The sequence below is a fragment of the Apteryx rowi genome, unplaced genomic scaffold (assembly GCF_003343035.1).
Source record: "Apteryx rowi isolate R43461 unplaced genomic scaffold, aptRow1 scaffold_168, whole genome shotgun sequence".
Lineage (NCBI taxonomy): Eukaryota > Metazoa > Chordata > Aves > Apterygiformes > Apterygidae > Apteryx > Apteryx rowi.
Genome location: NW_020447952.1, coordinates 550,140 through 567,189, shown reverse-complemented (window position 1 = coordinate 567,189; position 17,050 = coordinate 550,140). Strand labels below are relative to the sequence as shown.

At 60.4% G+C, this 17,050-nt stretch overlaps 1 protein-coding gene across 1 annotated transcript; it reads right to left on the bottom strand.

The window, feature by feature from the left end:
* Positions 1-7,743, bottom strand: LOC112963336 (sodium-dependent serotonin transporter-like). The gene is made up of 13 exons (XM_026060273.1): positions 7,587-7,743; positions 5,749-5,883; positions 5,450-5,669; positions 5,030-5,168; positions 4,658-4,792; positions 4,073-4,176; positions 3,799-3,926; positions 3,472-3,584; positions 2,712-2,843; positions 2,191-2,290; positions 1,835-1,935; positions 663-830; positions 1-81 (listed from the first exon to the last, which is right to left on the bottom strand). The coding sequence occupies exons 1-13, from the start codon at positions 7,741-7,743 to the stop codon at positions 1-3; spliced, it is 1,713 nt and encodes a 570-aa protein (XP_025916058.1).
* Between the last annotated feature and the right edge of the window lie 9,307 nt (positions 7,744-17,050).

Here is a 17,050-nt window from a genome sequence, read left to right as displayed (position 1 = left end):
CTAAAGCAGAGGCGACAGGCGCATTGCCTCTGCCTCCGGGTCTCGTGCCGCTTTCTCGGGCCGAATGCAGACGGCGAGGCGCTGCGGGACGGGAGAGGCCGAGAAGAAGGGCAGCGGGTTACCTGCCGGCACGGGCGGCCGGGTGCCGTGCGCAGGAGACGCTGCTGCCTCCCGTCCTGCTCTTCCCCCAGCTGCATCCCCGGACGTGCCGGGCCGGCGCAGCCGGAGCGGGGCTGGGGGCCGTGCAAGCCGTCGGTGGCACGGTGCGGACGCCGCACGCCTGTCCCCCCCCCCGTCAGCGTGGGGAGCCGTGGGGAGGAGGCGTCCCACGAAGGGGCACAGAGGAGCGGTGACGTCTGGGGACAGATTTGTGCCTCTCGCCTGCCTACGAGCGGCACCGATCTCGCCCCGCTGTCTTCTGGCCCAGCCCAAATAACAGCTTTTGAAATACGGCTTAAAAGGATTAGGCCGTCGAGCTGGGCTCCTCTGCGCCCTTTTGAAACCAGCTCCCCAGGAATGATTGAATCGCCGCGGGAAGGACGGTGCAGCAGGAGGAGCCCCGGCTCCCTCCCTGCAGCGCCGGAGCCTCGAGCACCGGCCTCGCGCTGCACTGGGCCACTGCTCCCACTTCCGTTCCCGCAGCGCGGCCCCCGGCGCCTCACCTGCTTGAGAGACCCGGGCGTCCCCGCCAGCTTGCACACCATGTAGAAGGGGATGCAGACGAAGGACGAGGCTCCTACGAGGGAGCCCACCGAGATGCTCCACGCCGGGTACTGGTAGTCGAAGAGCACGAGAGGCGGCTGCTCCAGCAGAGAGCTGGCGATGATGAACTGTGAGCGAGCGGAGAGGGCTGTGTTAGGGAAGGACAGCAGTGGACAGCACGCGCGTGCAGGGCTGGAGCATGGATGTACAGCCGGCAAAACCTCTGCTCAAGCAGAGCCCATCGGGGAGGCTCGCGCGTCCCCAGCAGAACAGCCCCGCTCGCTCCCCAAAGACAGCAGATCAGCTGCAACGTCTCCCCAGCCCTGTTACAAATATGGGCTCATCCCGCGGCTTAACAGYGTTCACATCCCTCTGCCATCGCTTCTAACTGCTAAAGGCGAACGTGGCTTTTGCAGTGACGTTTTCCAGACTGGCACCGCTCGCGCCGGTTTGCTCCTGCAGTTCCTCATCTGGCAAACCGCAAAGGCGATGGCCTGCGAAGGCTGCACGTCTCCGCGGCGAGATGAAACCATTTGCTGTCTACTTTGATTATAATGCTTCTCTCTTAATAACCTAGGCGAAGCGCTTCGAGCCGTAATTAATGCCCGCAAGGCCTCTCCTCCTGCAAATCCGGCGAGATCAGACCCCTGTGCATCTCGCAGGTGGCAGCCTTTGAAGCGCGGGCAGGGCTGGCGGTTTGGAGGCGGCGGGTGCAGCCAGGCGCGCGGGGCTGCAGCGGCGTTCGGGACCGTGCTTGCGGCCGGCTGTGCCGGGCGAGCGTGGGGCGCCGCCGTCCTTGGCATCAGCAGCTCCCTTTCCCGAGGAGGGTGAAACGGGCCGCATCCAGCGCGCGGTGAGCATGCCCGGCTGCCAGCTCCCGGCTGTGCCCGGAGCGCAGCTGCCAAAGAGGCTGGAAAATCCACTTTTAACTCCCTGTCTTTGAGAAATGCCCTGTCCCGGGCTGTGGGCAGCTTGGCATGTCTCCTAGTTAATTTAGGAGCTTCCCATCGATTTTGTGTTGCAGAAAACAGTGGGGATGTGTTTCCCAAACAGCAGCCCTGGGCAACCCCCTTGCTCRTCATTTAAAGGGAAATTGGTGGCTTGACTTGTCCCTTGGGATATCGATACTCACTGCTAAAAAGGCAGGGCTGATGGCGACCCAGCAAACCTTCCAGAACATCCCCGGGGCAAAGCCCAGCATGGCTTCCACGTCGTTCGAGAACCGCTGGATCCCTGCCGGAGGAAGAGCCGTCACCGCCCGGAGCGGCCGAGCCCCGCGCGCGCTGTGCTTGCGGGGGGATTCGCGCGCTCGGAAACGCACTGCCCCGAGTCCCTCATCCCGCCGTGCCGGGAGTCGCGCRTGCGCTCCCGCACCGCCGTGCCCCTGCGTCCCTGCCGTTCCCCGGCGTGCGTGAGGCTGAACGCCTGTGCCAGCGCCCGCAGGATGGTTTTCAGGTGTGTGGTGGGCGCTTAATAACGGTTTCTTACCATAAAACCAGGACACAGCTATTGCTTCCAGCAGCACCACTGCCAGGATGGAGCAGCCGGCGCCGAACTCCTCCAGGAGCTTCACCACGTACACGCCGCCCTGGAAGGACACGGGCGAGGTGGCAGCTCGCCCCGGCGGCGCGCTGCGCCCCTCTTGCTCCCAGCACGTGGCTTTTTTGCCAAGGTTCGGATTCCCCGGGAGGCCGGGAGGCTCGGCYGGGGGGGGACGGAGAAGGCTCCGCTCCACGGAGCAGCTCCCCCAGCCCCGTGGCCACCGGGGAGGGAGTCTCCTGCATCCCTCGCACCTCGGCCGTGTCCCCAGGCTCCGCTACGGGGACGGACCTGGCTGGCGAAGGAGCACGGCCACCTCCGAGGGCTTCCCGAGCGTGGGGTGAGTCAGTGGAGAGCTGCCCACAGACCCTGTTGGGGCGTTTAGCAGCTCCCAGAGTTGTTAGAGGAATGGATAAACGCCCGGCGAGGGGTGAGGCGGAGCGTGTGCGGCCTGCCGGTGCCGTACTCACGTAGGTGAGGGTGGTCAGAGAGCCCAGGAAGCACACTGCGATGAGACCAAGCACGAAGAGCTCCCTGCGCGGCGCGAGGACGTGCGGGTACTCGTCCATCACGGCCGTGATCACCGCTTCCAAGCCCCCGAACTGCAACGGGAGCGCCGGCGTGAGGCAGAGSAAGAAGGCGCCGGGCCGGTCCTGCTCTCGAGGAGATCTGCCACGGCCCCGCGGTCCTCTCCATCCTGGTGCCCGGTCAGCCGCTGCCTCCTGCCGGCTTCGCCCGGCCCCCACCCGGAGCAGCCTCTTCCCGGGGTGTCGGGGCTCCCCTGCGCTTGCCCGCGGATGGGAAAAGAGCAGCGAATCTTATCGGCGGAGCGCGGGGAGGCTGGTAAAATGCCGGGGTGCTTTGGGGAAAGCCGCAGGGCTGCTGTTGCTCCCGCGTTCCCTCACGGCGCTGAGCGGCCCTGGAGCCGGAGCAACGCCGGGTGGCGGATGGAGGACTGGGGCTGAGCGCTCGCTGCCTCCCCGCGCTGGAGCTGAGCTGGGCACGTCCCATCCCCTCGCTCCGGGATTGCCGTCACCTCCTAGGGGCTCTGCGAGCGGCCGGATGAGGCGCGTTAGAGACGAGCAGGTTGTGCTCCGTCCGTGCCCGCGCGGGCTGGAGGGGCCAGGCCAGCYGCTGCCTTTCCCCGCGTCCTGAGGGCCCCGTTGTTCCCAGCAGGGATGCAGCCCGGAGCAGCCGGCTGTGCCCGCTGCGGTTTGCAGAGGCGCCTACCGTGCTGTCCAGCCCCAGCGTTATCACCATGAGGAAGAACATGATGGCGAAGAAGGTGGATCCCACCATGGTGGCGATCGCTTCCGGGTAGGTGATAAAAAGGAGGCTCGGCCCTAGGAGGGAAGGTGGGTTCATTTTGCCTTTCCGCTGGCTGCTCCGGCGTGAGCCCGGGTGGCAGCAGTGGTGGGAACGGTGTTGGCGTCAGGAAGGAGAGGTCCCGAAGCTGCGGTGGCGGCCGCGCCAGCTGGGACGCGCTCGCAGAGCCGGAGCGGTTCGGCCCTGCGGGACTGGGAGCAGCCGGGGCGCTGACGCCGGAGGGAGGCGAACCTTTGTCTTTGGCCACGTCCTCCACCTCCACGTCCCTCATCTCGGCCATGTAGCCCAGCACGGTGAAGATGACGAAGCCCGAGAGGAAGCTGGTGAGGCAGTTCACCGCGCTGGTGACCAGCGCGTCCCTGGAAAGCAAACGGAGGGGGGGGAAGTGTCCCGCGACGCCATCGCCTACGGAGACCTTCCCGCGAGCTCGGCTCTCGCCAGCACAGCCCAGGCGCCCCGGGGACCCCGCGGCTGCATCCCACCGCGGCTCGGCCGCGCCGCTCACCGGTAGCAGTTGTTGTGGAAAGGGTTGTAACTGGCCAGAGCGAGAAGGACRCCGAATCCGGGGCCCAAGGAGAAGAAAATCTGCGCGGCGGCGTCGACCCAGACCTGGCAGGGAAGCAAGAGGCAGGCTGGCGCCGGGACGGGCTCGGCAATGCGGAGACGGGCTCCGTGTCGGCACGCGCTGCCAAAGCTCCGCTCCTGCCTGGGGCTCCCGCGCCTCCCATTCCCCCTGGAAGCGTCCCGGGAGCAGGCAGGAGGGGAGCAGCTCTCCTCCCTGGGGCTGTGCAGTGGCGGGACCGGGCGCTGGCGTCCTCGTCCGACGCACGCGGAGGGCAGAAGGAAGCGCGGGGGTGCCCGGAGCCCCCTTTAATGAGAATTCCCAAGCGCCGCACTGCTAATTACCCACGGGAAGCGTATTGTCAGGCCGCGGCACAAATAAAGCCCGGCGGCAAATGAGATGTGTGATTCGGTTATGGATTTGCATTTCCAAGAGCTTGTCCAGGGTGTCTCGTTTCTGCAGGAACAGGGAAGCGGCGGCGGCGGGGGCAGCCCCGGGGGCACGGCGGGCGCGCGGCRCGGCACTCACCGCGGTGCTCAGGAGCTTGCCCCAGTCCGGGCGCAGGTAGAAGACGACCCCTCTCCACGCGCCGGGCAGGGTGGCCCCGCGGACCAGGAGGACGAGGAGGACGACGTAGGGCAGCGTGGCCGTCACCCACACCACCTGCGGCGGAGGCGGGCGTCAGCAGYGCCGCCGGCACGGCCGGGCGCCGCAGCCCCGGGGGGTTTGAGGGGTGCCGGCAAGGGGCGCCAAGGGGGCAATATCCCTTATTTAACTCGCCGAGGCAGCCAGGCACACGCCGTGCGTGGCCGGGGCGATGGAGAGGAGCCGCTGGGTGCCCGGTCGCATGGCCCCCGTGCTCAGGTCCGTGCCGTGCAGGGCTGTGCCGGGGCTCCTTACCTTCCCCGAGGTTTTCACTCCTTTCCACAGGCTGAAGTAGACGACGGTGAAGATGAGGAAGAGGCAGAGGAGCAGCTGCCAGCGGATCCCCCCCACGTCGTACAGACCGCTGGACTTCTGGATCTCCAGGACCTTCCTCCTGTGGCCCGAGAGCCCCGTGCCGGGGAGGGGGACTCAGGGCGGCGCAGCRCCACCCGGGASGGGGCTCAGCRCCGGCTCGCCACGGACACRGCCCCGGCACCGCGGCACGCGCCCRTCTCCTGCAGCATCGCGGAAGGGGACCGCGAAGCTCCCTGGGAGGCCGTGGTGCATCGCCGTACCTGCTCCCAGCGCTGCTGGTCCCGCTCCTCGACGCAGACCCAAGCGCATCCTCGGGGACTTGCCCCGGCTCAGTCGCATCGTCCGCTTACGCGCACTTACGTGTAAAACTCCTCGGCGGGGGAGCGGGAGGAGTTGGTCCAGGTGACGTTGCTGCCCCCGAAGTAGCTGGTGCAGCTGGGCGTGTTCCAGGGGTTGTCGCAGCTCGTCCAGGGCAGGGTGCCCGAGAAGGACGARTAGAAGTAGTAGAGAGCCCAGGCGATGATGGTGTTGTAGTAGAAGGAGACGTAGAGGCCGATGATGCAAATGGCAAAGCCAACGCCTGGGGGAAGAGGAGGGCAGGTCCCCGCCAGCCCCTGGCAGCGGCCACGTCGTTCCCCCCCGTCCCACCCATCTCCTACCTTTAAAGATGGGACAGATGTGTTTCCAGATGGGGATGGCGCCGGTCCCGTGGAACTGCCCCAGTGCCAGCTCCATGTAGAAGAGCGGCACCCCGCCGAAAACGGCCATCAGCGTGTAGGGGATGAGGAAGGCTCCTGCGGGGCAGGGACAGCACGGCGGTGAGCATCGCGCCCAGCCGCCGCCGGGCCGAGCGGCCCTGCTCCGATGGCTGCGGATCGTTAGCTGGGATCGCACGGCCCGACCGGCACAAGCGGCAGCACGAGCGGCGAGTGGCAGTAGGGGGGGGACACCAAGCACCGCTCAGATCTGGAAGAGCTCGGCAAAAATCCCCCTGAGCACGCGTTGCCATCCCGAGCTATAAATATTAATGCTGTCGTCTGCATTATTCATAACGATGGCGCCTGCACCGGGGCTACRCCGGCACCCACGGGGCTGTTCAGGCGGGAACCGCTCTCTGCGCTCTGCTGGGATTAGTTAATTCAGCCCCCGCGGCTCCTCCGAGCCCCTTCCTCGAGGACCGGGCTGGCACTGGTCTATCCCAGCCGCGTGCACGTGGGGTTTTCCTTCGGAGGACGGCGGGGAGCTGCCAGAGCCCCTGCGAGAGGGAAACTCCCTGCTCCTGCACGGCAAGGCTGTGTCTGGGCCGGGATGCTGCAGGCAGCTGGGAATGCTGTGGAGCAGCTGGGGATGCCGTGGGCAGCCGGGGATGTTGCGGGCAGCCGGGGAGGCCGCAGGCAGCCGGGGAGGCCGTGGGACGGGCGCTGGGGGAGGCGCGCGGTGTGGTGCTGCGCTGCGCTCCCGTTCAGCAGCCCTCGAGGACGTCTCTGCCGTGGACGCGTCCAGCTGAGCCCAGAGTCCCCGTGCTGCCCGGAGCTGCTCTCCTCGTCCCTCTCTTTTCGGGCTGTTCCTTGCCTTTCCGAGCAATGCTATTTGGACGGGGTGCTTTCTGCACGCCGGTTTGCACGGCACAGTTAAAACTGCCTAAACCACCCCAGCGAAGAGCGGCTGAAGTTCACTTGCAGGCGCCCAGGAGTAAATCACAGATCGCTCGGGGTGCTTCAGCCTGGGCGCCCGGCATCCACGTTTTAGCCTCAGGTATGGCACTAATTATTTTCTTCTAATTTTCTCAGTCACTAAGAGGATGTTACCTGAATGCCTACGACTTTGGCAATTAAATCCACTGCGTTTCTGCAAACAGCACAAAATTTTCCTTCCTTTTCAGTCATTCTATGTAAAGGTTTTTGTGTTCTCGTCCATTGAAAACAGTGCATTTAGCTCTCACTTCCTGCAGGTTTTTCCTTAGTGGAGCTAATGTGTCTTGACTTGCTGTCACTCGCCCCTGCCAGGAGGGAGCTCGCCGAGGGGCGCAGGGTGCAGTGCAGGGTGCCGGGCTGTGCCTGCCCGGGTTGTCCTAAAGCACGAGCGCCCGGAAGGGCTGCTCCCCAAAGTCTCCAGATCCCAAAGCGTACGAACCTCCCACCCCAAATTTACAGCTTAATCGCTACATTCAGTTTGAACCTTGTTAGTTTTCTCTTTTTAATCTCAAAACTATTAACCATACAACGCGTGCTAGCCATCCCATAGCTGCAAGCTGACATCTCTAATCCCACCAGGAAAGAAGTGAATGGAAGAGGGTTTTCAATGGAAAAAGACACAAGACAGAAAAGAGACAGATGTCAGCAGAAGTTGGGTCGCTCTCTGAAACCGCCCTCGCCGGAGAGGGGCAGCTACAGAGACGAACAAAGGAGAGAAACAGCAAGTTTGCCAGGTCTGAAAGATGAAAAACAAATTTCTCTTCTCGAAAAGAAGACTTAAATAATCCTAGCTGTGTCCTTACCCCCTCCGTTTTGATAGCAGATGTAAGGGAACCGCCAAACGTTGCCCAGATCTACAGCGAATCCGATTACGGACAGGAGGAAATCCATCTTTTTGCTCCACTTGTCCCTGGGGCGGGTCGGGGGGCCCGGGGGCGCCGGGGAGGGCTGCTCCGCCATCCCGCCGCCACGCCGGTCCTGCAGCCTGCACGCTGAGCAGGTTGGGGAAGGGCAGGATTTCTCGCGCTGATGACAGATCCGAGGAGGGGAGGGTCCCGCCGCCTGGGCTTCCCCCCCSCTCCGTCGGGAAAGCCGCGGCGCAGCAAGGCAGCCGGCAGAGGAACCCATCCTTTGATGGCAGGCGGAGGGGGAGCGGGGGGAGCGTTTCCCTGCGCGGCTGGAAGGCGGGATGGGGACCGGCCTCAGCGCGCAGGTTGTGCCGCTCCTGCCTCGGGCTGGCTGCCCACCCAGGGGGGTGCGTTTCTTGCTCCCGTGCTGGGGGTAGCAAAACCGTGACCGTATTTGCACACAGATGTGGTGCTAAGCCAGACGTGGCGGTTTGGCTCTGCTCTCTTTCCTCCTGGTCAGTAATGATTTCCTTGTCCTGGGTGTGTTTTGCAGTTCCAGCCGTGCGGATGACGATACCAGACCCGCTGAAGGCCGCTGCAGCTCGTTCTTCCCGGGGAAGCTGCGGGGCAAGAGTGACCAGGAGTCGAACGCGGCTGCCGGCTCAGCCAGCGCTCACAGCAGGCCCCCGCGCACCAGCAGCATCCCTGGGCAGTTCCAAGAGCCAGCGCTGGACTGGCAGAGCTGCCCGATCTGAGCTATCCTGCAGGGCGCCGTCTCTCTCCGTGTTAGCGCCAGGTCTTTACATAGCGCAGCGACCTGGGTCGCTGCAGAGAAACCATCTGGAAGCRAAACAACTTCCRCAGCTCAAGCACTGCCAGGGAGGCGATGGCACGCATCGAAAGCCCTTGCGCCGGGTACCGTCACTGGCACTGCAACAGGCTGCAGACATGAGCCTGGGGTCGTCAGCTGCTTGCAGCCTGGGCCAGTCTCCGACCGCCGGGGCCAGGCACGCCGGGGGCTGCCTTGCYGGCACTGCAGCGGCCGCGACAGGGTGGCCTGGGCTAACCGAGCCCTCGCCCCGCGCCCGCGCCACCCGCCGCTCCCAGCACCCCTCCGRCCGCTCCAGCGCCAGCTTTTCCAGGCACCCCTCATCTGTAATTAAAAGAAACTACAAAAGAGATCAAAATGGGAAACGCGGTTCTTAGGGGCAGGGTTAGCGGGTTGCTGTGACGACGTGACGCCAGTCGCCTGGTGCTCCGGGGACACCTGCACTGCTGCGACCGGCTCCGCGGCRCCTCCGGGCCGGCAGCGCTCCAGTGCCACCGCTTGCCCAGGGAGCAACCATGGGAAACCTCCTCTGGACACTTTGATCCTTTATGCACGTGCATGAAGATCTGTTAGAAGCATCCAGTTAAAAATACATCTCATTATTTTTGCACATCTGACCCTGGTAGCCCTGGTTGCCCACCCGGAGCGGTGCTGGGGGTGAGGCCGGCTGGGGATCCAGGATGCTACACGAGGTGCAGGCAAGGGATACAAGCAGGAGCGTTTCTCCGCTGAGGTCGGATGAGCTACGTGGCTTGCCGCAGCTCCTGCCCGGCCCGAGGCATCAGGCGGTGCCATTTATTGGGGGGGGGGGGATGCTGGCTGCAGGCATGGCTGGCCTGAGCTGTCTAGCTCACTGTCACCGTCTGCCCTGCCGGTGCTTAGTGACCCTCACAAATCACAGGTTTCTGCAGGGTTTCCTTCCCTCTTTACTTATGGAAYATGATTTTCTTTTTTAACACTTGAAAATGCAACAGTTTTCTGCTTGTGGGTTTACGAGGAGTGATAGGTAGCAGCTTGTTCTCCGGGCTGAGCTGCTCAGCTGGAAGCCGTCGGGCTCGTCCCACGCCGGCGCCTGCGCGGGGTCCGGAGCGTGCGGGCTCGGGGGTGTCCTGCCCCTGCCGCGGCAGGGCCTCCGCTCCGCCAGGCTGGGCCGGCACGGCTCGCTCCTGAGCCACGGCCCGGCACACGGCTGAGGGACAAGTTAATCTCCCACAGGTTTATGCAGGATTTGTGTCGCTCCTGGGCTTTTGCAAAGCAATGAATTTCAATCGCAGTCCTTTCGGTACAGGCGTGGGCACAGCCATCGGAAATTAAAGCAAAGACTGTGCTTAACTGCCCCGGCTGCTGTGGGTAGCTAGGAAAGGGGGCGGCAGCGGTCGAGGCTTTTGTGTCTTCCCTCGCTTAGCGATGAAGGTGAGAAATCCCCTTTGCCGGCTGCATCTGTCAGAGGAGCGTGTTGGGGGAAGCAATGTGTAATCCCACCCRGCTGAAGACTGTCTTAAGGGCATAAGTGACAGCACAAAGACAGCTGGTGCCATAGCAACTGTAAAAAATAACAGCTCTTTTTCTACAGCTGGCCCTTCTTTCCGCCAGGTATTTCGAATGCAAGGCCTCGGTGTACCGAAGTGCGGAGACCCTTGTGTGCAGAGCTCCTCAGTTCCGCTCGGGGAGGCTCAGGAACTGGGCTCAGAGCTGTTCATGGCCACGCAGAAACGCACTGCGGCRGCGGATGGCCTTGCCGCGGTGGCGGATGGCCTCGCCGTGGTGGCGGATGGCCTTGCCGCCGCCGCAGCAGCACAGGCACTTGCAAAGGCCGCTTCATGGGTGTGATGCAGCGGCTGTTTAAAGATTGCCGTCTTTCTAAAACGAAGCTGCTTGCTCTTCGGAAGAGTCTTGTTTTCTGCACTGATCTCCTGAACTACACACGATGCGCGGCCTGAGGCGGGCGTTGCGTTTGCACCTTGGCGCAGCTGAGCGCRCAGAAACTCTCGGGGCTGCAGGAGACGGGGCGGGGGGAAGAGGGGGGGTATCTGCGGGAAGCGGCTCTCGTTGCAAGCAGTCGCGCTGCCCAGGCTCGGTGCCGGCGATGTGCAGCCGGAGCGCAGGGCTTTTCCCCAGGCTCCTGTTCGTTCTGGTCGTGGTGCTCCAGCCCCGGCGCAAGCGGCTGCGCGGGTGCTGCGAGCGCGGCTCGCCCTCATCCACGTGGCAGGCGGCTGTGCGTGCTCATCAGCAGCACGCCACATGGGTGTGTTTACTGGGTAAAATGTTGTTTTTTTGCCAATTGCAGCCAAATATTTTTGTCCATCGTCCAACGCTGCGTTAGCAGCATTTCGCGGAGCAGCCTGTGGAGATTGCAGGTGGCCTTGCGTTGGAAATAACGCAACCGGCTCCTCTCCCACAGCCGGGGTGCCTGGCTCGGTGGTTGCGCTTTGGCCCGCTCAGGGAAAGGGGCCGTCGAGCGGATAGCTATGGCAGCTCAGGCCACCACTTCTTATCTACCCCAGGTCATGCTCCAAAAGTTCGTCCGGCCTCCGAGACATCAGCCCTCACGTTGTCCGGATCCCTGCAGCTCCGCAGTCGGACAGGCTCTGTGCTCTCCCTCYGGAGTTCACCTTTGTTTTTCCTGTTACTTCCTTTACTCAAAGCAAAAACCACTTTAGATTTAAAATATAGAGTTTAAATCTAGTTTAAATCAGACCCAAACTTTAATTTCCATCTAGCTGGAAGAGGTTTCTAACCCGTATGATTATTTGTTAGCAAATTGCTTTTGTCCTACCTGCTCATCCATGCAATGAAATGCAGAGAAGCGAACTGCAGTCTTGAAACAACTTTGGGCAATTCTGTTTAAGCCGCAGAGGCAGCAATGGGGAGTTTAATTTAATTAGCATGATACTGAGAGATGTAACTCAATCACATTAAGTATAGATCAACGTGCTCTCATTTAAGCTCTCCAGCCTTCAGAAAACTAGGGCCAATTGCATCCCACTTGTCTTTAATCCGTTGAGAAGCAGCATTTCCAGGGAGAAGGAACCAACAGGGTTTATAGAGACCTTTTCCTTGTGTTTGTTTCAGTGAATTTCTCCCCAAAGGAGGGTAATAAAATAGTAATAGCTTCCGTYGCTCTGCACAGCCCTGTTCTTCCCAGGGAGAAAGAAGCCAGAGAAAAGGGGGAGCAAACAGAGCTTGTAATGAACTAAGGTGCAGAGAGCAGTGTGCGTGCGTGCGTGTGTGTGTGTGCGTGTGTGCACATCCTCCTGCAGATGTGATTTTTGTCTTTCACTGCCTTAAAGACCTAGAGTAGTATAAAATCTTCATGTTAGTCGCCCCCTCTTTGTCACAGGCTRAAAGCTTTCTGGAAGCAGGATGTCCCAAGGCAGTGAGGGCGGCTGTGACTCTGCCGCGAGCAGCTCCCCGCGGCCGGGCGCAGTCAGCACCGACGCGGGAGCGCAGGAGAGGGCCCTGCTGTGTACAGAAATCACTGTTTGTCTCTCCCAAACGGCCTAGCATTGCCTTGCTTTGTACATGGCCCGCGGATGTGCCGGCACCAGCCATCCCCTGCAGAAGTGCCAGGAGCCCTCGAAGAGCCATCGCCTTGGCGAACCATTTCCATATTCCAGCAAAAGGTGCCTGATATTGCTAGGCAAATGGTGAAATAGCCATCGCTTGAGGACAGCAGCGTGGAGGCCTTCAAGGACGTGGCACGAATGGGCCCCGGTTTCCGTTTAGGTGCTGGGTGTGCAGGGAGGAACGGTCCAGAGGGACCAGTGAAACCAACGGCAGCAGCCGATGGCCAGTGATTCTTGCCAGCCTCCGGAAGAGATGGGTTAGGGGAACCGGAATATCGCGGTGGCTTTCTCTGAGTGAGAGCAGTAAGAGACTTCTGTTATAGACTCTGCGAAGGGAGCGTGGGCTCAGACAACCCCGTCTGCTGTGGGCCTTTTCCCAAACACAACGTTTCTCCCGTGACTTAAATCCGTCTGCAGAGCACGATGGGAAGAGGCAGGTTCTCTCCGGGCTCCTTCAGCGCGCGAGCCACGGCTGCCCACCCAGTGCTGGTTAGCCTGGAGCAACGCGGGGAGATTGACAGGACTGCAGATTGTACCGAAATGCTACGGTCCATCACCAGGAAACAAAAACGATCTTCCTGCCCCTCTGGGCTTCCCTCTGCCAGTGCTTCATCGCGCCGCGCGGGCTGCGCATTCGTGTCCGGCTCACCAGGTGATCATCGCCCCCCCCGAGCCTGGCCGGGCCGTGGAGGAGTTGGGGTTTGTTGGCTGGAAAAAATTCTAAAMCAGTTGTTTTGGCTCAGCTTGGACAGAGACTTTTTCCTGAATCAGGCACTAACCTGAACAACTCCTTACRTGCTCCGTGCTTTTGCCGGGTTCCTCTACATGGGAAAGGAAAGGTCTGCTGCTTCACTCAGCTTCACACACAAATCAAAGAGACAGGTCAATGTCTCCAATACCATTTTCACAATAGCAAAAATGAGAAACAGGCAGGAGAAATTTGCCTGCCTGTCCAAGGTCAAACTCAAAGCTTGTCAAGCAGCCCAGGAGCTCCTCTCCTTGGGTACAGTTGGCAGGTCCCTTTGGTTTAAGTGTGTGTGGTGGTACAGATAGTCCCACCCCGGATCAGAGAAGCTTTACAGAGATCAGAGCAGTGCAAGGCGCTCAGCACGACATGGCCACGTTATCCCTTGGCCCTTTGGGAACCCGGCACCTTTTCAATTTTGGCATCAGACATGCAGAGACATGACTCCACTGTGTCTCACCCACAGCTCTGGGTCACAGGAGTGAATAGGCTGTCACCGCCCTTGGTGATTTGATTCACTGTTGGTATCTGATGGAGCTCCTACATGGGGTTTTATGAGGCCTTGATGCTTTCATTATGATCATTTATTAGCCTATCTTAATTGCCTGTGCAACACTGTAGGACCTGCTGTCGTAAATAAATCTGACAGCCAGGATCTCATAGCAGCAAAGCTATGTACGAGTTGTATGAGCTAATTCTGAACACAACCTGAGCTCCTTCTGAGACATCAGCATATTGCACACTGGTTTAAAGCCTGGTTCCGGTTCAAAGCCTGCTGTGTTGGGATAATTGCATAAGGGAGTCAAAAAACTCTGACCTGAGGCCAAACTCTGTGTCGGGCCATGCCGCTCCTCTGGATGAACATTGCAATACTGTCATACTCTTCTGTCCCCAGCTAGATGGGGTGCGTGTGGGTACAGGCACAGGAGAAATCCACTTTAAAGTAGAGAATATTTCACTATTGAGCATACTTTGTACAGTCAATTCAGTGCTTTGACACCTGCTTCTTTCCCCGTGTAGCATTTGGCTGGTCTCAGTTCTAAGAGCCTTGAGCTAACAAACCCTGGGCTGCTTCTTCTTAGCAGTGTTGRTCCTTCTCATCCCAACGGCAAGCTCCATGCTCCCGAATGGGGAAGGGGAGCCCATCTGACCAGACCTTGCCCTGCTCTCCTCTCGGTGCCAAGCACAGACCCCTCGGTGCAGGAGGTTGCTTGGTAAAACAGATGCAATGGTGCCATCTTGTGACAGCAGGCAGCGGGGCTTTGCTGCGCTGGGGTATTCGGCRGCGAGTGCATCTCCGGGGAGCAGAAGTGCTGTTGTACTGACAAACCAGGTGCAAAAATCAGTGTTGCGCCATGCCAAGTCCTGCGCCACTTCCAGGCCATCTAGCCCGGAGGCCATGGGTGACTCCCGGGTCAGAGAACAGCATCCCGAGTGTCAAGTCAAAAACCAGCAATTGCTAACAGGAGTTAGTGGCCTCAGTCTCAGTGGCATCTGGCTCCGGCCAGACTGGATCCCAGTTCCAGAATCCACCTGGGGTCTGTCTGCATCCCATTTTACAACATCACGGTACCCCTAAGCTAGCCAGCCCTGTTGCTACAGTTTAGTGACATTTGGACTGTCATCATCTCTGTCAACAGGGTATTTAGCAAGCAAATAAACATTAAAAAGCAACAAGCCCCAAATAACATAAAAGGAACTAGGTTTCCTCTGGAACAGTTTGCATAGCTCTTCTCAGGGGCCTGTGCAAAAGGCAAACTACAGATGAGGGTGAATTTATCCTGAGTCCAGGATTTCCTCTCATCCACTTGCAGACCCACATCCTGCTGGATTAATGCCCAGAATGGACTGCAGAGGGGAGCCGTCGGGACCAGTGGTTCCCACTATCGTCAGAGCCATCAACTAGCTGCAAGCACACAGCACTGGCTGAAATGCAGGTACTTTGACTGCACGGAAAATGCAGCCCAGCTCCAGGAGCAGTGCCAGAGGAGGAAGAGCTGGCCCGACTCAGGTGGACTGCGCTGCGGAGCCATGGCAGGTAAMCCAGGGAGCTCACGGAGGTGGGAATTTGTAACAGGCTGGAGGTGAACGCATTGCACTTCGCAAAGTATGTGGCCTCACAGTGCATTCACCTGCCATGCRCCAGCAGTCAGCACCTGAATGCAGACGAGTGGACACCTGTCCCTCCCCAGGGAGGACTGGAAGGGAACAGGCTTCCTCTGGCAGGGCAGCATTCAGGAGTCAGACGAGCAGGATGGCAGCCGGCAGGCAGGGATTGCACCACCGGRGAGAACCTCGCTTGCAGCTCATGTCTGGAGGAGCAGGTCACGGWGATCAGAGAGCGACCAGGGGACTACTGCCCACACTGCATGACGGTGCCAGCCGGGTGGCACTCTGCTGTCACGCACCAATCACAGTGCTGCCGGATGGGACCCCGCCTGCACAGCCCTGCCTGCTCTGCTCCGCGCTCAGGCTCCCCCGCGCTCCTTCTGCTAGACCATGAGACCGGCCCCGAAGGAAGGCCCCAATGAAGTGGGAGYGATGCTCCATGCCGACACAGGAGGCACCCTCTGAGCATCGCYGTACTCTCTGCAGCCCAGGTGTGATTAGGCTTCTTGCTGCAGTCTGTACAGCCAGAATTAACTCACTTTCCAAGCGAGGACAGTGAGGCCCGCTGGAGGCTGCAGTGCCGACCTGCCAACAGCTGACGGCCGCGATCTATGTGCATGCGGCGGAGCCGAGAGCAGCTGCCCTCGCTCTAATGTGGTTTGTAGTTATTGGAAACTGGACTGCTAAGGAACAAAGATCCTGTTTCTATGGAAATGYCCTGGAACATCAAATGAGGGAACAGAAAAACAGAAAATATGTTAATGAGAACTACTAGGCAGGGCTTTTTCTAAAGTGTTTACAATTTTGATAGGAGGCATCTCCAGGTCCCGTGTGAATAGACCTTTTCAGCTCATTATTGTCTTCCTGGTGCAGAAGAACCAACAGACACGTGGCTGGTGGGTGCAGCTCGATGTGGCTTTGCAGAAGGGAAAGGACTTTGGCACTTCACACCTACAGAGATCTAGCTTTATGTATCTGGCTCCTGAGCCTCTATAAAACCCAAGATATCAGTGGATTATCACCTAGATGCTACTTCTCTAGAAATGATTGCTCTGGCAGGCTGCCTCAGCAAAAGGGCGATACTGAGGGCTAGTTCCTGCCAAACGCTGCCACCTCGGCCCCAGTGTCCCTCTGTCCAGCACATGCCTGCTCCAGGCAGGGCAACTGCTGCAGCACGGTGCTGCCGTAYGCTGGCAGGAGACTCACACTTGCAGCATTTCCACCTGCATCTAAACAAAACCATGGGACTGGTGTTAAATCAGAAACCCTCCGACCTGCAGCCTGCTTTTGCTTGCCTGTGGCCATCCTCCCTTCACCCAACGCCAGCCTAATTTCTGCCATGTTTTGTATTTCCCTTCTGCCCCGTTTCCTCAGCGTGAGGCTCTCTGCTTTCCCTTCCCTAAAACAACGGAGTTGATAATCCCTTCTGAGCAACTCTGCCCAATGCCCAAGAATGAACCAGGCAAATGAACCCCCAATTTTTATTTAAATGCAGACTTTTTTTCAAGTCACCCCCAGGAATTTGGGGACCTGCGTCATGGCTTCTGCATGCCTGATGTTGGCAAACAGGCTGCTCGCCTGYTGGGGCAGGAATGAGGCCCACATTGATCAGTATCGGTGCTTGGTGCATGAAGGAGGCCCTTCCGCGGTGGCACGTCACTGCTGCCTCCTGCCCAGGCCCCTCACTGTCCCCAGGGAGGCCTGGGCACAGTGTTGCTGTGGCCTGGTGGCCCCGGGGACTCCAGGGGGTGCTGGGGCCTGGCTAGGGGATGCCTGGTTGTGGAGGAGCCTGTTTTGAGGTGCTTGTTTGTGGGGTGCCCAGGGCTGGGCTGTGAGGGTGCCTGGCTGTGAGGTGCCCAGGGCTGGGCTGTGAGGGGTGCCCGGTTGTGAGGGGTCCACAGATGGGTTGTGAGGGTGTCCAGCTGTGAGGGGGCCAGAGGCCAGGTTGTGAGGGGTGCCCGGTTGTGAGGGGTCCACGGATGGGTTGTGAAGGGGGCCTGGCTGTGAGGGGGCCCGGGGCCAGGCTGGAGAGGCAGGGGCTGGGGGGGAGGCGCTGGTTCCCCGTTGGGCAGCGCCCATTGCCTGGTGGAGGAGGAGGAGGTTCCCGGTTCGGGGGGTGCCTAGCGCCAAGACCCAGATGGGGCGGTGCCCGGTTGACAGAGGTGCCCCT